Here is a 24,505-nt window from a genome sequence, read left to right as displayed (position 1 = left end):
TAACGCCTAGTCCCTCTTGGACTATACCTTTTAACTGATAATGAGACATATAGCCTGTGTATCCGGTTTTTTTTTTGCATCAAGGCGATGTATTGCTTTTGTTGGTTCCCCTAAGTACTGGGTGGTATTTATCTTGGTTGTAGATTAAGGATACTACAGGTATTGCTGGAAAGCGTACTTCGGCAGTAAGTACCCAATGACGTTCACCCATACCTATTATTAGTACTAAAACCACTATTATTAGTATCTCCAGTGTTCATGCATACTTCATAGCCGGCGCTGCCAGATTTTTCAACGTGAGTAGAAAACAGGCTATATATTCCAAGATTACCTGTTTCGGTGTATAATTGAATTATATGCTGTTTATTGCAGTGTGTCTGCCCTGGTCTTCAATATCTTTAGTTTTCACATGAACTGGAAACGAGAAACATAATGCACATTTTTTTTTTTTTTAAATATTCCCATTTTTGGTTCAAGATCCATTTTCCCATATCATTTGCATGAGCTAATTTCTTGGCATGAAGAAACTGTTATATATTCTGCTCGTATCTTTTTAATGCATGTGTGGTTTGATTTAATATATGTATGAAAAATGTTATCACTATTCCTTTCTCATAATAATGTCACATTTTGTTGAAATGACCAATAATAATTTTCCGTTTGGTTAAGGACACAAGGCAAGGTTTATGCATATCTACCTTTACTACTGACGCAGCAGTCTGAATATACAGCAGTAACAAAGACTTCTCTATCCACGAGGCTTACATTTAAAACTGTAAACCTCATGGTTAAAAAAACCCCAAACACAGACAGTTTTGAAAACGAGTCTATTTCTGTGACACTGTCATTCTGAAGGCCTTTCTTTGCATCCGATATCAGACTAAGCAGTGACGTCTGTTCTTTTATGAAGAGAACAGTAGTTCCACGTCACAACTAGTCTGTTTTACTTATTTTTTTATCTTTCCCTAAAATAGCACAGAACGTTATTCCTCTTGTTTAGAATACTCTACTAACTTCAACACAATAGATATCCGGAAGGGAGAAAAGTATCTATTTAATTACATGTTAGTTATTCTAGCATTAGGACAAACACTAACATAAAGCAGTTATTATATGGCTACAGATTGCTATAAATACATTATTTTCTGAGTCTGATACTGCTTACCTTTTTGTCCTTAAAATAATAGAACATTTGTGTTCAAGATCAGTAGAACATATTGCATTCTGTGTCTGAATATAAAGTTTACTCTTGTTTAAATATTATCACCCACCAGGGAACCAAATTCCACTACTGGTTTAAAATAAACATGTTTGAAAGTTGACTCAGAGGATGAATCTGTCGTTGTTATCATGTCCTTTAAACTTGCTGCCAGAGTGGGGGATTTAGACACCATGGGGCCTCTCACCGAATAAGCTAGAAAGTTAACGTCTGTATTCCTGCTTCACCCAAGATCTATTTAAAGTACCTAGTTTAGAGTATTTGCATAGACAACAGATCAAACTGTTTCTTGAAAAATATTATTAATTGCCCTACTGTCATTTCTCACCTCCTGTATGATTTTCTCACACACCATCATCTCAGAGTGCGTAGCCAAAAATTACTAGATACACGTGGATGGGAAAACCATTTTAGCATTGGCCTTAGTTTGCATTGCTAGAGTTGAAGGGTCAGCTTCTCATGTAAACATGCTACCTGCTAAACCTCTGGCCTAAATATCAGAAATACACCTATGTTAAATCGAAATTAACCATGTTGCAGATTTGCTAGCCATTTCTAATTAAACAATTATATCTCGTAATATGTTAGATCTAGTTTCAGAAGGAAACAATATTCAAATCCCCTTCAAGAGTTTCCTTACTAGGGAGTGTTTTGATGATGCATTGGATATTAAGCAACATTCATCTGACGTGGGCAGCTTTTTAGAATTTATGGTCCAGCCTGCAAAACCATTTCTGCAGGAAATTTGAGAATCATGTTCCAGTAGAACCCAGACCTCCTTTTGTTTCAACATTGAGATTATTTTTGCCAAGCCAACAAGTATCTATTGGGTGTACTGTCTAATGCGTTTCAGATCAAGAGCATAGCTTGTTCTGAAAGTTATGGTACTTGCCGTCTACCTCGGAAATTCTGCTGAACAACACATTTGAGGCCCATGTCGGTCATTAGTTGACGACGGCCTAAATATGCAAACCAAACTTAAGTGCACAAGGGGTCACCAACAAAAATAAAATGCTCTTTGCATCGTGACTTGGTTTGCCACTGTCGAAATCACCAGGAACGACAGGAGCACATACTTCTGTATTTCACTTATATCCTGTAAAAAGGCACTGTTACTGAAGCCTTAGGAACTGGCCTCCACCGAAAGAACAGTAAGAGATAAAGTTTGCGAAGAAAAAATATCATGCACAGATCTTAAGCCTCCGCAATCCCTTAAACGAGAAGGACATCCTCCTCCTAATCACTGGAATTCTTCAGATAGTAGGAGTTCCACTCTGCTACTACGATTGCTATGTGTGTGAGTTATTATGCTGTGACCAGACAGTAATACATACTATGGTGAGTCTGGAAGATATTTCAAACGGTGATTGGCTTTTATCTTAACTCCATGACCCTTGGTTGCACTACCTTGAGTCTGAAAACAGACTAATGATGCATGGTGGTTGCCTTCGCCGAAGTATATTATGCAAAATATACTTAAACATTCGGCACTCTAGTGGAGTATTGATCAATGTAATACCATTGTATTGGGGAAAACTGTTTGAATTCTGGGATCATTGTGATATTTTTTAAAAATAAGCCGTATTTGCATGCATTGTGAGCTTGGACATGTTTAAATTATGTGAAACTGTGCAATGTTGGGGTGCCAAATACTATTGCAGGTCTAATAATAATGAACTGTATTATTGTTGACTGAAATCTTTTTGTTAAGTTATCCTTGCCGCAAACCCTTATTTATGTACAAGTATCTGCATCACAGCAAGGAGACTAAGCATTGTGGCTTCAGCCTGTCTTGCTACTTCTTCTTTTAATGTGAGCACTTCTCCTGGGTTACTACCCTCTTGTCATCGCAATGCTACATCCCCGTTGGCCCACATGGTGGCCAGTAAATTCTCAATTGCAGGGCAGTAAGTATCTCTCCTCCAGCTCACCCAACCACATTGCAGTGAAGGCAACTGCCATCAGATCATAAACCAAGCAGTGCTGTACATTAACCATTTAATCCGCTGTATAAAAACAAAAAAAACAAAGAAAATGTTGAAAAATTACACCAAATGTTATGCTTTAGAAGCAGCTGCTACTCAGTCTAAATAACCAGGTTATCTATCAGGATCAGCACAGTTTTTGTGCGTTCCTGAATGTGTATGTGCACTCGGGCCCACACATGAAGTTTCAGCTTCAGCATCATTAAAAAAAAAAAAAAAATGAGCCCTGTCTTGCATCATGAATTTCAGTTTCACAGTATACAACATTGTATTTTTGACATCTCATCCTCTATTAAGCTTCCTCCCCTTGTAGAAATTTGGTTTCTGGCTGTCAAAGTATGCACTCTGTACAAGCAGGAGCCACAGTCCTAGTCAGAGTAAATCGGCTACACACTAAAAGATAACCTGTGCTCACCCTCTGATAGTTTGGCACAGACAGTCAGTTTTATCTAAAGAGGCAATGTGTAAAGTTGTGCAACAGATACACATCGTAATACAATTAAAACACCACAGAAAGACTCCACATCAGGTTAAAAACAATATACAATTTTATAAATAAATCAAGACCAGAACGACAAAAATCCAATAAGTAGGAGTCAAGTTAGGAATTTTTGAAGAATAAAAAGAGTTCTAGCACTTAACCTCCATTGGCACTTATTGCTTTTATCTGGTCATTCTGTACCAGGAATACAATAAATATAGTACACTGTTCCATAGATAGAACACACAGGACTGAAGAGAATCAGTAGTTAAGGAGAGCCCTCACACACCCAATAGGATGTCAAGCTTCATCACTGGGCAATCTCCTCGTCAGACCGGTGCTGCAATGTCTGGCGGGCCACCCCTGTTACGGTGGTGGTACTTAACCGGAGATCGTATTACCGAGTTTGGTTAGCCCTGAGATGAATACTGAGTATCGGAATATGCAGGAGAGAAGGAAAAGGTTAAAATTAGCTCAGAACCATAAACATCACATTTAATAAATCAGGGATAGGTTCAGGCCAAGATTAAAAGAAAAAAGGGGGAGTGTAAACGGGGATAATGTCCCACTACAGTCCACGTACGGGAAATAGGTAGTGCCCCAAATCCTAGAAAAATATGGTCAACATATTTTGCATCTAAGTGGTCGTAATGATCCCATGGCGCTTCTTCAGGACCGTTGCTACTACTTCTCCTATACTAATGTGCAAAAATATGTGCTGGATGGTCACTTACTTAATGAAGACTATCCATCAGTCAGTTGGTCAGCCGGTCGCCCTGCGCGAAAGTGAGAACATAGAAGTTCATTAGTGAAAAAATAGTGAAAGACTAAAGAGTGATCAAATGAATAAAAAACCCAAGGTCCCAAGTGTGGCACGCAAGGAAGTAACAAAATTGGCTTACCATCCCATAGTAGAGTATGGACTTCATAGGAACGCTCAAGACTCAAACCAAAGGAGTAGGCACAAAAACAGTATGGCAGTACAAAAATTGAATGTACAATAACAAGATATAGACATATCTGTGGAACAGTGTACTATATTTATTGTATTCATGAGTTTTGGGAGACTGTACACTGGACCAATATCCTCCCAGTCCCTCTCTTTTGTGATAAGGACATTCTGTAAAAGGGCCAAGTCAACAATTCAGGATGACCGCGATGGAGCGCAGGCTGGGGACAAAAGGCACACAGACCGGGGGAACAGAGTACCTTGATTGTGCTTGCATCAGCGAGATGCAGGGTGCAGATGAATGATAATAGAGCGATACCTTGATGATGGGCCCACAGTCAAGGTGATGCATAGATTTTCTTCATGCAGAGGTGGCAATACGTCTGTTCTGAGGACAAAGTGCCAAGCCAAGATTTGTTGGTTCCGAAGTGCGATATGGCAGGTTTCTCCAGACAGTCGAGTGGATGCATCGATCTCGCCAAGTTGCTGCAACAGTGATGTGCGGTTAAGAGTGTCGGGCTCTCAAGGTGATGCATTGATTCCAAGAGCGATGCACCAGTTCTTCTCCTGTAACAGGGTTGATTCCCTGCTTCCGCTCTGAGCAGACTAGAGATGCGTCGATTTCTCTGGTGCATGTATCTGGGTCCACTTCCATTGAACCAGGCACAGGAGCAGTGGTAGAAACGTTGATATCCCTTAGTCTCAAGCAGTAGGAGGCAAGCCAACAAGCCCTTGGAGGTCACTTGGTGTGCAAGGCAGAGTCCAGCTCTCCCACAGCAAGGCCAGAGAGCAGCAGGGCAGTACAGCAGAAAAGAAGTTCTTCCAGGTCTGCAGTCCAGCCGAGTAACAGTCCTTGGTGAAGCACAGCAGTTCTTCTGACGAAGTCCAGATATAGATCCAGAAGTATCTGGTTTGGTTGGGTCAGGGACCCAGTGCGTATACCCAGTTGTGCCTTTGAAGTGGGGGTGACTTCAAAGAAGGGTCTTTGAAGTGCACAGAGGTCCTTTGTTCCTAGCCCTGGCTCGAGACTATTAGTAGGGGGTTACCAGCCGTTTGTGTTGGGACAGGCCATGCATATTCAGGTTTGTCAGCCCCACCAGCCCTTACTGCCCAGGAAGAGCCATCACAATGCAAATGAGTGCTCACCTAACCTTTTTGTGTTTGTGGCTGTCTAGAGAGAATGCACAAAGTGTATCTGTCACCCACCCCTGTCTTAGATTGGAGGCAGGCTGCAGGCACACAGAGCTGTGAGAGCAGAGAAGTTTCCACTTTCTAAAAGTGGCATTTCTGAAATAGTAATGTTAAATCCAACTTTACCAGTAAAGAGGATTTCTTATTGCTATTCCAACGAAATGAAACATGACTTAGCTACTCTTTCTCAATCAAGAATTACAACTTAAAAATGTAATAAGGAATTCCCAGTGTTAACCTATGAGAGGAGTAGGCCTCACAGTAGTAAAGCATGAACTTGGGAGATTTTCACTACCAGGACATTTAAAACCTAAAAGTAAAAGGTCAACTTTCTGATTATACAGCACCCTGTCCTATGGGCTACCTAGGGCTTACCATAGGGGTGACATATGTAATAAAAGGTGAGTTTCGGGCTTGGCAAAGGACTTTAAATGCCAAGTCGACGTGGCAGTGAAACTTTACACAGAGGCCCTTCAGTGGCAGGCCTGAGACATGTTTATAGGGCTACTTAGTGGGTGGCACAACCAGTGCTGCAGGCCCAATGGTAGCATTTAATTTACAAGCCGTGGGCAGATCTAGTCCACGTGACTAGGTACTTGCACGTAAATTAAATATGCTAATTATGGATCCCCAATTTCTGTACAATACAATTCATATATTGATAGTACCCTCAGGGTATTTAGTTATGCATAGCATCAACCTCTCGGTTCTATAAAACCTAAGAATCTGTACTTGAAAATTATTTGATTTTATTAACCTAAATAACACAGTACTACTTAAATAATAGATTTCCTATAGCCATGCATAGAGATATATAGATCATGATATTTAGGTACAAGTGTAGGTTCTAAAAGTGCCTACCCCTGTGTTATTATAAACCTCATCCTGCTTGTAATCTTATCTACATATGGAACTTCCATACTTGCAACCTTTTGCTCCTGATCATCCATAAATTGGCCCCATAATTTATTAAATGTCGTGGTATTACTATTACAGATGGCATATAAATATTCAGTTTGTGTCCCTTTTTTCATTTCTCAATCCACTTTTATTGAAATAATTGATTTTGGATCCTATCTGTGTAAGAAAGGTGCTCTGGCCACTGGCATCGGAAAACTTTGGATGACTTGGTGTCCTCTCTAGGGCAAAATAATTTCCCAAAAATACCAGGGAAGGGTTGAGAACAATTTTAATTTGCAAATGAGTTTCTAAGTATTGCAAAGTCAAATCCCTGAAGTTAGTTAATTCAGCACAGTACCAGGTAATATGGGGCCAATTTGCTTTATTAGTTCACAGCTAAAATAAAAGCCCACATTTTCTGAATTGATAATATGCAAAAAAAAAGGTGGGTTTGATAGGTTAGTCATTTCATGTAGGCACCCTTGACACCGAAAAATTAAATGTTTTAATTTTGCCTCATATTTCGCTGTTTATGAATATGCCTTGCTCTTTCTTCCATGTGTTTGCAGTTTTTTTGAAAGACATCAACTACTTCTTTCAGCTATATACTTTTTCCAATCTCCTAACTGGTTTGGCCCTGAGATTTCAAATAAAGTAGAGAACAGGTCTTTATTTGCCAACATTATGTTTATATCAATTGCTTTTAACTATCTATGCAGTGTGCATTATGACCAAGAGAGGGTCTGCACAAAGAGACTGCACAGGTTGCTGGGAAGTCCACAGTTGGCAAACCTACGCTGGAACTGTTGGACCACTTCAGCTCCCGCTAGGGGCACCAGTGTAGTGGTGCTTTCCAGTATGAGTGTTTTGGGAGTCCAGAGTACTCACAGATCTGGGAAACCAGTACCATACCAGCAGAGCAGCTCTGCTACTCCACTGGAGTCCCTGGGTCTTAAGTGAAGGCTGGCAGTCCTCCCAGGCTTTTGGAGGCACAGGCAGGACGAGTCTTCTTTGGTGCAGTTGTAGAGGACAGCAGGCAGGCCAGCAGGGTTGGTGCCAAGTCAGTTGCTGGTCTTCTTTTCCTGCTTTAGTGACTCTTCACTGTCCGTCTGCTTCTTTCAGGTTGGCAGGATTTGATTTTCTGGCACCACGGGCTCCCCTGAATACTGCATCTAGGGAAGTGTAGGGTAGTAGCCTACGGGCTACTTACCCCTGGGATCACGGAAACCTAAATGACCACTTCCTGTGGGAAGTGGGCATAAACCAGTCCCATAGTTTATAGTTCTGCTATCACCAAGATGGCAGACTTTCAAAATCCGTGTCCACATCAGGAAGCCCACCTTAGGGGAAGGACTAGCCTGAGGGTGGACATGCTTCTCTAACTACTAATTTTCCTGCCTTTCCAGGGGCCACATAGGCCCTGGTCAGTGGGTTGGGCATCCCCTCACCTCTGAGGGAAGCCAGATTTGCATACCAAAGCTGGTAGACTCTTTGAAGCTCCCTGCCTTAGAATGCTATTTTACAGGTCACCTTTTGGAAGGCGTGTATAAGCAGGCTTTGTTCCTGACCGCCTGAGAACATGAACTTTCGCCCCTGGCAATCAGAAACTCTTCTGTGGTGGCAAGCTGCTCAAAACCAGTCAGACAGCACACTAGAACTTGGTAGGTTGGAGGGGACCTCTGAGGTGTCCTCTGGGTGCATGTATTAATAAATCGATCACTGGAATCCGTGTGGGTTTATTAATAAAAGATGTTTGATTCCAAACATGTTTGGTTTCAGTGAAGCATCATCATGTACGCGGGGAACTCGTTTTTCCCAGTGTCCAGCACATGTACTAAAATAGCTCATGCAGTTATGTCCAGTCGTAGTATAGTGTACTTAAAATAGCTCATGCAGTTATGTCCAGACATGTAGTATAGTGCACCCTGCCTTAAGGCTGTAAGGCCTGCTGTATGGGTGGCTTACCTGTGCTGCTTGTAGTGTCTGCAGGCATGGCACACAGGGATGTGTGCCCTGTCATGTTTTCATTTTTGTCTGCACCAAGACATGCAACCTGTAATGGCAGTTTACATGAGTTGGGTGAGGGGACCCTTAGGGTGGCATAATAAATGCTGCAGCCCTCGTTGACCCTCTTTGGTACCATTTACGAGGGACTTACAGGGGGTGCCAAAAGTATTGTCAAATGGGGGGAAACAGTTTAGGAAAAGAGATCTGGCACTGGAGACCTGGATAGCAGGATCTCAGTGCACTTTTTGTCAACATTGCATCGAATACCAGGCAAAAAGTGGGGGTGACCATGTCAAAATGGGACACTTTCCTACAACTTTCACCAGATGAAATCATGGATTCAGTTTTCTTAAAGATCATTCACAAGAAAAAGAAGAAATTAAACAAAGGGGGGGCTACCAACTGTGTCACTGCAACTCTCCCTAACAAGGTGATCTGTAACAGTTTGTCTTGCTAACAATATTTTTGCTTTAATTAGCAATGGTTTATTATTCAGTTCATATAGGTTCTCAACATCCTTTGTAAATCTCAACCCCAAATAACTTTCGGGTTGAGTATAGATACAGCATTGTAATTCTAATAGTAAACTCTCTGTGCAGCAATTAATAAATAATACTTCTGTTTTATCTTAATTGATTTTTATATTCTTCTAAAGCTTAGAACACTGAGAACATTTCAAATACACTTATGGTTTTTTATTTGCATTGTATCATGCGCTTAAAGTTTCATTTGATCTGTCTGTGGCACGGGTGGCTGGATGCTCTCATTTCTTCGAAAGGCAATAGCCAGTGGCTGAATGAAAAAGGCAAACAGGACTGGGAACAAATGACAACCCTGTCTCGTCGTCATTAAACTTTCAGCGTTCCTGTCTCTGATGTATTAATAATCAACTTTGCCCATCACGTTTGTTATACATATTCTGTATGAACCTTGTGATCTGTGGAGGAAACCTTAATCTCTGTAGAATACAAAAAAGTGTCTCCCAGGCCCGAGTTCAAAAGCCTTTTCGGTGTGCAAAAAAAATACAATGGCAGGAATTTCTTTCATGGAAATTACATCAGGAGCCTCCATTAAATAGTTTGTGTTGGTTGATAGTTGACAACCAGCGATAAAACCATTCTGATCTTTGCGAATCAGTTTAAAAGCCACCTTATTATGGGTGTTGCCTGATGGCGACATTAGAAGCCTGAGGAGCTCCAGGCTGAGGGCCCCAATATTTTTACATTCTTGAAGTGCATCAGCTTTGGGAACCCTCAGGGGGTGGTGCAGACCCCGATGAAGAGATGAGCGGTGCGTTCCCCGGCTCAGAGAGAGGAGAAGGTCCGGATGGCAGCAAAACGGAGAGAGGGGCAGCGCTTGGAGCAGTGCAAGATGGCGGCTGTAGGAATCCCGTAGTGGCTGGGCCCGCCTGAGAGCCAGCAGAGCATTCTTCCTGATGACCAGCCGGGGGGATGGTTGCAAGAAGCAGCTGAGTACCGGTGGACCCCACTGGGGGGAACGAGGAGTCTGCAAAATTCAACACCCCCACTTCCCCAGATGAAGAAAAAAACAGTCTGAGAGTTGAGACAGGGAGGGAGACAGAGGCTTAGCCAGCTGCTGTGCTGCAAGAGGACCGCTGCTGCTGCTGCAGTGAGAGCGGAGGTCTTTTGAGAGGGTCTCGCCGTGACAGGCGCTGATGGAAGCCCCTGGTACTGGAGACAGAAGTTGCAGGTGAGCAGTGAGAGCTGCGATCGCAAGGGAGAAAGTGACTCCTCGCGCAGAAGTAAAGAGACTGAATCCCGTGAGTGGGACACTGATGGAGATGGGACCGGTGTCCTGAAAGCGTGACTTGGGGTGACGGACCGCTACGACCCAGAGATGAGGGGATGGGTTGCCTTGCAATTATGGTGAGATGAGGTAAAGTAATTCATGGGCCCGAGCAGAAGGCGGGGCTGTGCCAGTGGGGGTGAGAACGGGAGTGGGACGACTATGTGAGTAGACCCAGGCCAGTTACGTTCTACATACTTCAAGGGGGGTGGGGGGGCACTCTGTGTGAACTACCCAATAGGGATTGAGCAATATGAGAAAGCTGAGAGAGGCCAGAATTGCCTCAACCCACTTGAACCTGTATAGAAGTGGGTTCCCCTGAAGGCCGTCTGATACACGGACAGGCACTTCGCAGTTGGACGGTAGTGGTGGCAATGGGGAGGGCCGCAGAGAAGAAAGATACTGTCCCCCTGCGGAGGCAGAACGGATGCGGAGGGAGATACACGGCAAGGACCAATGTTGCAAGATGAAATTCAAACCATAATGGCTACTAGGGAGGCATTGGAAATTAAAATAAACACCCTGTGGGAGGATTTGAACTTGCTGAGAGATGACCACTGCTGGTTGGCGGAGCGAGTCACCACAACGGAAAGGGATAAGGCAGAATTGTCCCTAGCCATTGCAGATCTGACAAATCGCTTGACAGCCATGGAAGGAAAAGTTAAGACACTGGAGTTGCAAGCAGAGGATACAGAAAATAGATCCCGCCACAGTAACATCTGGCAAGTAGGATTACTGGAAAAAGTGGGTTGAGCAATTTGATTGATTACATAGAAAGACTCATCAGGTCCCAGTTTTCCCAAGAGGGTTTGTCCTCTTTTTTCGCATTTGAAAGGGCCCACCTAGTACAAGGCAGGCCACCCCCACCGGGCACCCCGCCACGACTGGTGGTGGCAAAACTAATATTTTACAAAGATCAAGATTACATATTGAAACAGGCCCGTCAGAAGGGAGAACTGATGGCGGATAGTACCAGAGTACAGGTATATCTTGACTTCTGCGAAGTTCAGAAGAGGTGTGCTACCTTCAACAAGGCTAAAAAGCGCCTCCGTCAGATGGGGGTGTGATGTATCGCATGAAGTTCACAGCGCGCCTCCAAGTGGTGACCGGTGAGGGAGTTCTTTTTTTTCCCTTAACCGCAGGAGGTCTGGAACTGGATTGACAATCACCCCCAACCTGGTACTAGTGGTGATTGCAGAGTGCGGCATTCCTCTGGTACTATGAGGAGAGGAGTACGACCTGCCTGCTTGCTGGAAGACCCCTGTCGGGTGAGGAACCACAACAGGGAAAAAAGGAGAGCAGTCGAAGCAGTGATGCACATAAGCGACTCAGGTACTAGATGTCTATTTGTGATGAGAGGCAGTCACGCAGATGAGACTGAATCAAAATCGGCCTCTAGTGGGTCAGACACCTCTACCACAATACTCCCTCAAATCGCACCTGGAACTTCAAACCACATCATATGACATCCTGGCAAATACTGACTATTGCCTAACGCCAGCTGAAAATTAGGACAGGCAATCTCTGGCCTTCTCAATGAGTGGAAGGACCTATAACGAACACTTATTACGGATGCACAAAATTGTTTATTAAATGATCCTGACTGGGGTTCTGGGCAGGGGGCCCGAGCTCGGGCTTCTGGTCTACTGTTTTCCCATGCATGTTTTGTGGGACAACCTGCAAAGTTTGGTTCAGTTTGAATCAGGTGGCCTTGCTCAATTTGCCCTGGGGAGGCCATACCTGTTGAAATGTTGGGGAGTTTACTTGTTTGGGGATACAGCGATTGCATCGAAATATTATGCAAATTGTCTTGACTGGGTCCTGGGGGCACACGAGATAAGGCGGGGGCTAGGATGGTAGGATACATACAGATCATCAACTACAACTAGTATGACTTCACAATCCAATTATAAACTGTTGTCTTGGAATATTAGAGGCATGGATACTATCTCCAAGAGGTATAAAATATTCTCCTATCTAAATAGACGGGGCATCCACATAGCACTACTACAAGAGAGCCATTTGACGGCCGAAGAGGGAGCATCGCTGCCACGGAGATGGCGAGGGCAGGCATATTATACCACTTGCTCTGCTTTTGCCGGGGGGGTCCTCATTTGGGTGAGAGCGGGGGGTCCTTTCCAGCACATAGCACACAAAGTGTGCCCTGAGGGGAGATATGTAGTAGTGAATGGAAGGCTGGAGGGAAGAGATTTGACAGTAGTCAACATCTATGCTCCAAATGTGGATCTAACAAACCTGTCAGTACAACTGGCGCAGGCATTTAACTTCGACTATAGCAATTGGGGACGATTTCAATTGTGTGGCTGACATAGAAATGGATAGGTCACACCCCCTGCTGAGAGATTCACCAGCATGGAAATTGGCCCAAATGTTTTTAAACTGGCGAGAATGGGCCCTGGTGGATTTGTGGTGAGTGACACATTCCCATGACCGGGATTACGCTTACTTTTCCAGCTTATATAACTTACATGTGAGACTAGACACATTCCTGTACTCCCCCAGTGTGCATGGTACAGTGATGAATGCAGAATATTTGGCCCATACAATTCAGACAATAATCCCATACTCCTAAATTGTGATTGGCACAGTCCTAGGACTAAGATACCCACCTGGAGGTTAAAACCTGAAATGCTAGAAGATCAAGCAGTTAGGGAGGAACTGAGGCAGAGTACAGAAGGTTATTTTGAAACCAATGAGGGTACAGCCTCGGGTACGCAGGCAGAGTGGGAAGCATTTAAAGTCAAAATGAGGGGTCAATGTTTGGCCACAGGGATGCAAGTGAGGAGGACCCTAGTGAAAGAAATACAGGATTTTGAGTAGGAATTGTGCCAGATGGAGCTTCAGAAATCCTGATAGGCAGCAGGCTCTGTTAGCAGCTAGTGTAGATGGACTCCACTGCTTTGACTATAGGGGATATATGGTACGAACGCATGCGGAGAGAGAGAAGGCAGGCACAATAATGGTCTGGCTGGCCATTCCAACGAAGAGGCGGACTCCAATTTTGGAACTGAAAATAGATGAAGGGGGCCGGGAACTCAAGCAAGAGGGGATTAATAAATGTTTCCTTCAGTACTATACACAGTTATACCTGAGCACAAGCACCTGGGAGGTAGAAGCAGGTAGGGCTTATATGGGCTCACTATAGCTACCACGCTTCACTGTTGTGGAGGCAGAAGCGCTTGGGGAGGCTATTACTCAGCAAGAGGTTAAGGCAGCAATAAAAGGAATGGTCCATGGGAAAACCCTTGGGACAGATGGCATCTCGGCAGAATGCTATATGACCTATGCAGACCAGTTAGCACCTAAAGTTGAGAAGCTATATAATGAAGCCCGTACGAGGGACTGCTTGCCTGACATTACTCGTTAAGCATTGATAGTACCGTTACTGAAACCCGGTAAACCCCTCTTGGATTATAGAGCGTACTGCCCCCTGTCTATGCTAAATGTCGGTTATTAAATCCTTAGTAAAATATTGGCCACACATCTGATTGCCCCCCCCCCCCCCCCCCCCCGGTGTGTCACAGCTGGTACAACAGGATACGGCAGGGTTTATACCTGGGTGCAATACCTCTCAACAGATGCCTCCTCTCCATTCTGGAGTAAGGCACCCCTGACTGCGAAGGGACAGTGGTTATGGCTATAATTATGAAAAAAGGCGTTTTAATAGTTTAGAGTGGGAGTATCTGTACGCGGTTAGGACACAGATAGGACTGGGAGGCGGCTTTGTGGCCTGGACTAGGCTGTTATACATGAACCCAATAGCACCTGTGCGGACAAATAAGGTAATATCACAAAGTTGTGGGGTGGAGAGGGGGACACAACAGAGGTGCCCACTTTCCACCTGCTTTTTGCTTTGGCTGTGGAGCCCCTTGTGGTTCGGGCTCGGTCAGGAGCACAGTACAGAGGTCTGAAGGTACAGGTTTGCATTATATGCTGACAAAATGACGAGATACTGCAGAGGAGCTGGCTGGGGCTAGGTCTGTGTTGGAGGGTTTTGGGTGAATGTCAGGCCTTAAATTGATTTGGCAGAAATCCTGGGTGTTCCCAGTGTTAGCAGAAGTGGCACCACCAGCTTATTTAGCTCCTCTGCAATGCACCCCGAGGTGTGTTTTGTACCTATGTGTTAAGATACATCGTGATCAAGCAGACCTCCTGGACGGTAATGTGGGGAGTGCAATGCATGCCATGAAAAACAGCATAGAATTTTGGAAAACCCTCCCACTATCAGTTATAGGTAGGATAGCAATGTTGAAGATGATTGCCCTCCCCGTCTACTATATTATTTTGGAGCGCTTCCATTGTAGATACCAAGAGCAGCATTTAGGGAACTGGATACAATGGTTATATCATTTAAATGGGGTTCAGGCTGCAGACGGGTGGCTCTGACTACGATACAACGGCCAGTCAGACAGATGGGCCTAGTGGCACCAGACTTTAAGAGGTATTACCTGGTGGCCCAGTTGCAGTGGTTTGTCCAGTGGATGGATGATAGGCATAGACTTTGAAGGAGCTAGGCCCTTTTGTTACAGGGTTGACTGGAATATTGCTGAAGGTCAGACGCGCTACCACGACAGATGTTCGGATCGATGCCTGCGTAGGATATCCTGATGTTGCTGGAAGCCCTTCCCCATGGCGGGGTCTGGCTAACCTGTAAGTCTGGGCAGAGGCAGGGGCTTTGTACCCTGGGAGATCTCTTTAGGCACGTGGAAATGCTTTCATTTGAGAATTTTAGAGTGGAATATAATATCCCTGGGCGCAATCACTGCGGGCGATTCGCCACTACTAGAGAAATGGTACGGTTAAACCACCAGCAGTGGGCAGTTGTAAATACATAGCCCTCTCCTCTGGCACTATTAAAGTGGTTTCCTGTTAGTACAAGGCTTCAGGGGGAGATTGTTGTCACCCGCTGGAAAAGATGAAAACTAATTGGGAGGAAGATTTAGGTACCCTGATATAGGAAGAGGCCTGGGATGCCATGCTTGATAGACTACCTGGAGTTTCACAAAATGCTCTTTTTAAACGGATTCCTTTCTATGTACTACAGCGAGCATATTTGACTCTGAGAAAACACTTTGAAAAATAAAATTACCAAGAAATTTCAGGACTTGGCTTTCCTTATAACGAAATGAGAGGAAACGAGCAATTCGAAATCAAAGGGAGGGCCTTAGCTGCTGTGCTGGCATGTTGATCTGGCACGTGGGCAACAGTTGAGGGGGAAGTGCTATTGAGGGAGGTACACAAGGGGATTGGTTCTCTGGAGATGGTGCATGCTTGGGAGACCATAGTGGCTGAATGTCAGACAGCTGCAATAGATGATGCCACATCACCATGAGGGATTCCATAGGGAGATGCTTAGCATGGGTTAATGATGACGTTAAATGGAACAGCGGATGTCTGGCTTTTTCTCAGCACCCACACCTCGCTCTGTATACGAATGTGTTTATAATAGGTGTACTGGCCATATGGTGCTGCTAAAAGGACCACTTGAGATATTACTGTATTAAAAACTCTTTAGATGCAATCAAGTGGGAGGGGGGTTAGTTGAGGAGGGGGTTGATACTGATGATGGTTGCAGAGGGTTACCAGGGGACTTCAGATGTACCAGATACCATGATGTGTTTGGATACACTTAATATGTTATTGTGCATACAGAATTGATGCTGTTACTGGTGTAAGGAAATGATAATGCAAGATTGATGTACATTGGGGCCAACTGGGCTATCTGCTTTATTAAATAACTGATAAAACGTTTAAAATAATAAAATAAACACCACCTTATTGAACCTATTTGACAACAGTTTCATAATAATTTCTAATCTGTGTTTAACAATGTTATGAGGCGAACACGTTTTTTAATCCTCTGGATTATTACCTTTTTTCTAAAAACGTACCACATTACGAGCATGAAAAGAAGGTGGTAATCAACCCCCCGCTCATAGAATAAAATGAGCTAATTGCAGCAAATATAAATTTAGTATGTCCCACATGGAAATCCATCTGGGCTGCTTACCTTACTGCCTGGTAAATTTTTGATAACTTCTTCCAGCTCCTCCATGATAAAAAGGTTATATCATGTTGCATCTATCGTCCCCGGGGAATGTAGATATAGACAATTGCCCTAGAAATTTGGCTCATGCATTCCTATCAACCGTTTACATATAATTGTAAATTTAATTGTAGTGGTCTAAGAAAATCGCATTGACTTGTCCTGTCTCTTTAGTACAAAGTATCATTCTAGGACATCTTAAAGTACGGATAATGCTTTTGGATGATTTCTCCCATGCCTCTCAGGTTATACATCTTCCTGCATAATTGCGTTCCTTGTGTGTGTGCCTTTTGCATATAGGTAGGGTTATTTACATGGCCCTCTGCGTAGTAATAATAATAATCACTCATTGCAAGTTTAGCTTTTTCAAATGCGTTACTTCTCCCCTCTGTATGATATAGCAGGACCTTCTCATATTTGTTTCTAACCTGTTTTTGAGTTTCAGCTTTTGTTACTTAGCTGCCTTTTTTCTGGTATGCCTTAAACTATTTGTGTGCAGTGATGCTTTCGTAGCATCCCAAACTATATTTTGTGGCCTGTCTCTTGATTTATTATTCCAAATTCTTGTATTTCCTCTCTTAAACATTTGTACCCACTCATTTTCATCCAGTTATATCTTATTAAAGATCCATCTTGTAAGTTTGAGACTTGTCTTACCCTTCAAAATACCTAGCTCAAGAGATGAATGTTCTGAGAGCCTGTTAGGTAGTGTTATCAAATATTTAAAGCCTAGACTAGCTGACATAAAAAGAAATCAATTTGTGTAGCATTTTTAAATCTGGCAGAAATGGAAGTGTACTCTCTTCTCTCAGAAAGCATTTCTCCATGAGCCTGTTAGCAGCAAGTCCTTCTGATTATTTTATACGATTTTAGCTGTCGTAGGCTTATGTTGCCCCTTATTACTTGTTGTAGTATCAGTCTCTGGATTTTGTTAGAAATTAAAATTGCCTCCAATTATAATTCTCCCCAGGACTGCCAGCAATGACTTGACTAGGTTAAGATAAGGTTCTAGGTTGTCCTCCACAGGAGTAAAGAAACTAATCAGAGGAAGCCGCGCAGAGGCAATAGTGCAGTTTGCCCAGTACAAATGACTTTCTGTATCTCTCTCTGTATTTCATCATCAGAATTTTATCTATAAATATTGTAATACCTGTATTTGCTGCTCATACTACTGAAAACTCCGCAAACCTTGCCCATTTCTTAAACATCGAAAATCTAGCCATATAAACCGATGCCATGTGAATCTCTTGTAATAGCACAGCTAATGGATTGTGACCCTTAACCGAAGCCTTCACGGCATGTCATTTCTTCCTGTTATTCATCCCATTAACATTAAACAAGGGAATTCTCAAAGTATCTCAGGACTCCTCTTCTTTTCATACATACTTCATTCAACATCCCATGATTTTATCTTTGGCTCTCCTTACTCAAAGTGATAGAGACACAGAGTCAAGATAGATCCTCCACTTATTGTTTGGAACTTCAATATCTCTCCTCATTCCTTGAGCGTTTCATCAGCTTTTACCTGTTCCACTCCCAGCATATTTAAAATCACAAAACAAAATCCATACCACATGTGCCAACTTTGTATAAAGAAGTGTGCAAATAACGCTTCTGTACAAAAATGGCAAGGATACAGAAGCAGGGATTGTTTTCCCTGGGACGTCCAAGATGATTTCATAGTAAACGCCCCAGAGGGAGCTATAGTAGAAGTTCCAATGTGCATATTGTGTAAACATACATAATCTGTTCAAACCAGAATTCTGTCCACCTCCAAAGTGCATGCTGCATGTGCTTAAATAACCTTTAAACCTCCTTTTCATACATTCAGCTAATTCCTCCACACTCCGCATACATGCTGCGGTGGGAGCCCTGTCTCTTCTCCTCGCATTCCTGCCTTCTGTGAGACGATTTGGCACCCTGTCTGAGTGCCGAACCTCCTGTTTCCCCTCCACTGTAACACCCGCCACCCCCCTTTGTTCCTCTAATCCCTTCTGCCCTTCAAAATATTGTTAAAGTATATTGAAATCAACCTATAGTTTTCAACAGTATAACAACCCGTTACCCAAATTAAACATTTGAAATGCTCCCTTATACAGTACTTTTCATCCAGAAAGTTGGACTGTCGATGCCTGTGTGCCTGCTGCCTAAAATGTGAGCATGTTCTTAAGCTCGGTCTCTTTGAGACGTTCATGCCATCATATCTGAAATAATACGAAAGGCAAAATTATTTTGTGTAGTTAATGATTCCTCCTCAATGGCTCATGCAAGAATCATCTTTAATCCTGTAGTTGTGAAAATTAACCAACTTAATCCTGGGGTATCTGTCATGGGTAGAGATCTGTGCTGGAACTCATTGGTCTTGAATAAATGTCAAATCCTGCATATATTCTGACATTACATATTTTTCTTATTATTGATTCTACCAGTGAAGCAGCACCAACATTGTCCTCCTAATGTGCTAGGATTCCCATCATATGTCAATTAGATTGCTTTGCATGGTTCTCAATCTCCTCTTTTTTATTTTTAAGCCAGGGTGTTCCTCTTTCTCAGGTTTATCATTTGATTCAACAGGGGAATGATATTTGGCCTCACCCGCTGCTTCATTTCCTCAACTCTAGAGGATAAATGCATAAGGAGCTTGCTCACACTATTCAGACGTTTTTTTTATTTTGCCCTCCATTTCTTTCTCACTTTAATCTCCCTCAATACTTCTCTAGCATAGCGGCTAGGTGGGTCGAAAATTGAGGTATTTCCTGACAATCTACCCATTCTCAGTTGTTATCGTGCCATTGCTATTGGTTTTCGTGTGGCCAAGGTTCTAACCTTTTCAATTTAGAGGTAAGCAAGTCAATCAGTACATTTTCATTCTGGCTACTGTTTCTTGATATTACCACAATGTTATTAGCCTGAAATAATGGATATACCCTCACTCATTCTTCTAATTCCGACTATCCTCTACTTTGGCACTTTTAGATTTGCCAGCTGAAGTTGCAGACTCCACTGGAGCATGCCCTTATTTTAAGTTAATTCTTGCCCTTTCTGTCAAAATAGACTCTGCACTTGCTGGTGTTCTGGGGGTTGGAGGAAATGCCTTGCATGCTCATAGGGTGTTAGAGCGACTATAGCAACACAAAAAAATGATGGATGGAATGCTCCCCCACTTACAGATCTGGTTTAAATCAATTGTTTTTGCTCACCATATCACCCCAAACTGGACCCAACCACATGAGTCAGTCTTGATCCTGCTCCCCATGGGAGCGGTCAGGCCAGATCCCCACTGGACCATAACCAAGCATCCTGGGACCTGTTTCAAGGTATCACTACTCATCAGACAGGCTAGCTTAAATCCAGTGGCACAGTGAGTACAGGACTGACGTCTGGGCATCCCACATCTGGGCATACCCTTCCCACTTAGGGTGACAAACAAAAAAATTTAAAAAATGATGGACGGAATGCTGAACAAATGAAACTTTAACCCTCAGTCACAGATCTGGTTTAAATCCATTGTTTTGTTGCTCGCCATACCATTCTAGCTTGGACCCAGCCATATGCAAATCGGTGTGGGCCCTGCTCCCCGTGGGAACAGTCCAGACCGAACTGCCAGGCCAGGTTCTCCCTGGACCAGAAACAAGCCCTGGGGCCGGTTTCAAGCTTGCCTGCCTGATGAGGGGTGATACCCCTCACCAGCCTAGCTCGCTTAAATCCGGTGGCATAGTGAGCACTGGACCCGTGTCTGGGCATACCTTTCCCACTTAGCGTGGAAAATGCAAAAAGAGCAGATGATGGAAAGAATGCTGTACAAATCAAACTACTCCAGTCACAGATAGATCAGCAGCATTTCTGTATGACTCCCTGTCAGTTTGGAGCTTTTGGTCCTGGCTCCTGTAAAGGTAGTTTAGGCACATTTGAGGTTCTCTAACGAAAATGTAGCTATTAATGTGAGCAATTAAAAGTGATTCAGCCTGAAAGTAAAATAAGTGTTTGGGTTTTTTCATGTGATCTTGGAAAGAAATGTACATACTTTACAGACACCTGATGATGATTTCTTTTGTTTTCTCTTTTACTTGTACAGGAAGTAAGAGCATTTTCTGTTGGCCATTGTGGCTTACCTGTATACATATTCTTAACTGTTCACTTTCAGGAATAAAGTAGTTACACTACACACTTCTTAAGGTTCCTATTAAGAATCATGGGCCAGATGTAGCAAAATAACATTTTGCGACTTGCAAATAGCGAGTCATTGCGACTCGCTGTTTGCAAGTCGCAAAATGTTATGCAGAACGGTGTCTCAGACACCGTCTGCAAGTCGGTATGGGGTCGCAATGACCCACCTCATGAATATTCATGAGGTGGGTCGCAAATTGCGGCCCCATACCGACTATGGGCACTCGCAAACATGGAGGCCTGCTGTAGTCAGCAGACCTCCGTGTTCGTGACTGCTTTAAATAAAGCAGTTTTTTTTTTTTTTTTAAGTGTAGCCCGTTTTCCTTAAAGGAAAACGAGCTGCACTTAAAAAGAAAACCGAAACCTTTAGTTTCGGTATTTTTTCAGGGCAGGGAGTGGTCCCTTGGACCACTCCCTGCCCTGAAAAAATGTTTTTGGGTCCAGTCACAAACTGGAAGGGGTCCCATGGGGACCCCTTCCAATTTGCGAGTGGGTTACCATCCACTTGAAGTGGATGGTAACTGCAACACCATTTGCGACCGCATATGCGGTCGCAAATGGTATTGCATACCACTAGGAATCGCAAATAGGAAGGGAACACCCCTTCCTATTTGCGATTCTGAAATGCATTTTGCGAGTCGGTCCGACTCGCAGAATGCATTTCTGCATAGGAAAATGTGATTTGCAACTCGCAAACGGCAGTTTTTGCCGTTTGCGAGTTGCAATTCCTTTCCTACATCTGGCCCCATATCTATAAATGGGAATTAAATTTAGTATTGGTCTTCCTCAAGAATAAACCATTTCAGCCAGCAGCCTTTTGTTATAATGACATGTTCACTTGGAAAACTGCTGTTTCAACTGTACTCACATCTGGAGGGTTTCTTTAAACTGTCTTACATACCAAGAAGGTTTTCCATTGGATGGTACCTTTTCAGATTCCTAAATGAAGATCATTCTTTCCCCATTTCACCTTAGTCATATGCTTCTACAGCGAAGGACATTTTACACAACATAGATGTCTGTAGAGGTCTGACACCATGAATGGGCAAATCCCAGCAGAGTCTTAAGAGTTTGTGACATATAGTAGTTTCTCATCACTTAATAAACTGACTAAAGCCAACATGCTTGGTGTATAGTCTCTTGCATTTTAACGTTGTACAATCCAGGAGCAGTTCAGAGGGTTGATCCTGATTCCTCTAGAACAAAGACTACATTGTTTACCTTACAAAGACACATTTTCTTTGCAGATGTACAGAAGCAAACATTGTGGGTCTATTGTGTGATTTCTGAAAGCAATAGTCCCTGGACGTGTCTCTAGGAGGAATGCAGGACGTTTTTTTGGCCAGAAGCAGCACCAATTGTTTCCTTGAAATATAGATTGCATGTTGTTGCCTTCTTCAGTATTATAAACACTGAAATCTTAATTCCAGCTAGTTGTGAAGGAGGAATAGGTTGACTGGGGAAGCAGAGGTTCTGTTATTTGTACTATTTGCTGACCCCATCCCCAGACCTCTTTCGTTGAGCATATCCCCTTAGTGACCATGCACTCTTGCAAGTTGGCAGAAACAGACTGGGACTCTGTGGGTAGGTTGGTGAGACAAGGGTATGAGGTGAATAAAATGCATTCAAAGGGATCCCTGCACATGTATGACTCATATTTTTAGTGACGTCTTTTCCTCTTATACCCACTAGCACAGCCAGTTGTGAAGGAGGGAGAGCAAGCGGCCAAATATATCTGAATTTTCATTAAAGTAATTCTGCCTTTCTTGCATCCATGTGAGTGGTTTAGTTAATTTGTACTTCTTCCTCTTGGACATTTGATGGTGAACATTCAGCCCAGTCTTTTGTGGATTTTACCTGCCACAGCATTTTACATGGTTTACAGCTAGCCAGAGTTTGGAAGTGCTTATAATTCGATTTCTGATATTTCTGGTTTGCTTGCACTTTACACAGTCATGACAATTGCCCACTGTTGTGGTAACACACGACTGGGTTCCAGCAAATGCACCTCTGTCCCAGAGCCGTACAATGTTATTGTACTCAAAAGATGTTATTAGAATACTGAACCTATGAACAAAGAGTAAATAATTAAAGCTATCTTCTCTTGGCTGCAGGCAAAGTAAGATACTGAAGTCTGCACTGGAATGGTCAGGGGTTAATTCATGTGCCCTGATGTTGTAATGCTGCATGAATGTCCTTGTTGAATTGTGTTATTTCTTCAGCTTTTCCCCGGTTTATTTGTTGCTTTGATTTGCTTTTTGCTGTTTCGCCTGGGCAGGTAAAAATACAGCCAGTTGCCAAATATGATTGGGAGCAGAAGTACTATTATGGCAACCTGATTGCAGTCTCCAATTCATATCTAGCATATGCTACCCGAGGTAAGTCTTTCTTTTTCTTTTCTTTATTTTTTTGACAAACCTTTTATTGATTTTCCAACCTAGGTGTATCGGTAACACTCATTACAAGGATAGCATGTGACGTTAAGCATAACAACATTGCACATCAAAATATTGGCAGTAGTCATCTGGTAGGTGGGACTTTGTGGAATCTATGCCTGCGTTGACCCTTCTCCCTCCCTCATTTAATGCCTCCCTTCCTTGTTGAATCCCTGTATCTTTGTTAGACCATGGGGTGTGTGGGGAAAGTTCCAAGTGTATGCCCCAGCCTCCTCCCATCCCTTCCATATCTTGTAATGCTTTTTAGGGCAGCCTCTTGCCTTGTATATAGGACGTTCCATTCCCATGCAGAAATCCATACTTTTAGCCCAAACCTCAACCGATGGGGCAGCCACCTGCTTCCAAGCCTTTGCAATATCTGTCTTGGCTACTATTAGGTCTAATCATAAGAGTACCCTCTGTGTGCTACCCAGCTCGTCTGTGACATGAAGTAACACCAATCTAGTATCCCCCGAGGTTCCCAAGCCCAACACCCTCTCCATCTTTTTGTTTTGTTGGTGGTATTAGTTGTCTTTCTCATGCAGAGATAGCCGTTAGAGGGTGTAGCCAAAAATGTAGGCAAATGAATGATTGCGTGTATTGGAGCAAAGACATAGTTCTGCTGTGCATTTGAGTTTGTCGTTTTGAAAGTACTATTTTACCTCCAGTCTTCTCTACAAGCAAGGTATTTTTTGGTATATTATTGTTTCTTGGGAGAATTGTGGAGGCATGCTTCAATGACACCTGGCCACAAAGCAGTTTGTCAGAGCACTTTGGATACTGTCTTTGTATGGGGCTGGTCCATTCAAGCCAGCAATACTCCTCAAGTTCATTTTGGGGACTAACCGTGCACCATAATGCAGTAGAAAATCTGTGAATGCCCTATATTTCTATCATTATTTTTTTAAAAAAATGTATTGGACCTTTTTGTTAAAGCTATCAACTCAATACATTGTTTCTTGCAAAACTCTTTCAACTCTTTGTATTTAACAACACAAGAATCTAAACCTAATGTTGAATTCCAGAATTGTGTATGTTTGTTAATTTTGGACCGGCATGCTGAAGGCAGTAGTTGCACCATGCTCTGTAGGCTTAACCTTACTTTGCCAGGATCGGAGATTGTTTTATAAAGGTATTCAAAAAGAGGCAGCTGCAGATCTAGTGGTACCTTGCTGAGAACAGTAACTTTTGGAGAGAAGGATATTGTAATAAGGGAAATACGGTTTTGTTGTTGATGCATTGAATGAGCTTCCAGAAATATTGGCTATAGATTACCAGCAGGAAGCAGAGAGGATCAG

The 24,505-nt window shown here is 43.0% G+C and overlaps 1 protein-coding gene across 1 annotated transcript in view; it reads left to right on the top strand.

The window, feature by feature from the left end:
- The window catches only part of EDC4 (enhancer of mRNA decapping 4), a 703,483-nt gene that overhangs the window by 69,985 nt on the left and 608,993 nt on the right, over positions 1 to 24,505 (top strand). Inside the window, exon 4 of the mRNA XM_069217586.1 lies at positions 23,051 to 23,150. Coding sequence (XP_069073687.1) covers positions 23,051 to 23,150 — 100 coding nt within the window. The remainder of the gene's footprint in view (positions 1 to 23,050; positions 23,151 to 24,505) is intronic.

Source organism: Pleurodeles waltl, chromosome 12, assembly GCF_031143425.1.
Source record: "Pleurodeles waltl isolate 20211129_DDA chromosome 12, aPleWal1.hap1.20221129, whole genome shotgun sequence".
Taxonomy (NCBI): domain Eukaryota; kingdom Metazoa; phylum Chordata; class Amphibia; order Caudata; family Salamandridae; genus Pleurodeles; species Pleurodeles waltl.
The sequence above is the reverse complement of the archived record's forward strand: the minus strand, read 5'-3'. Positions and strand labels throughout refer to the sequence as shown.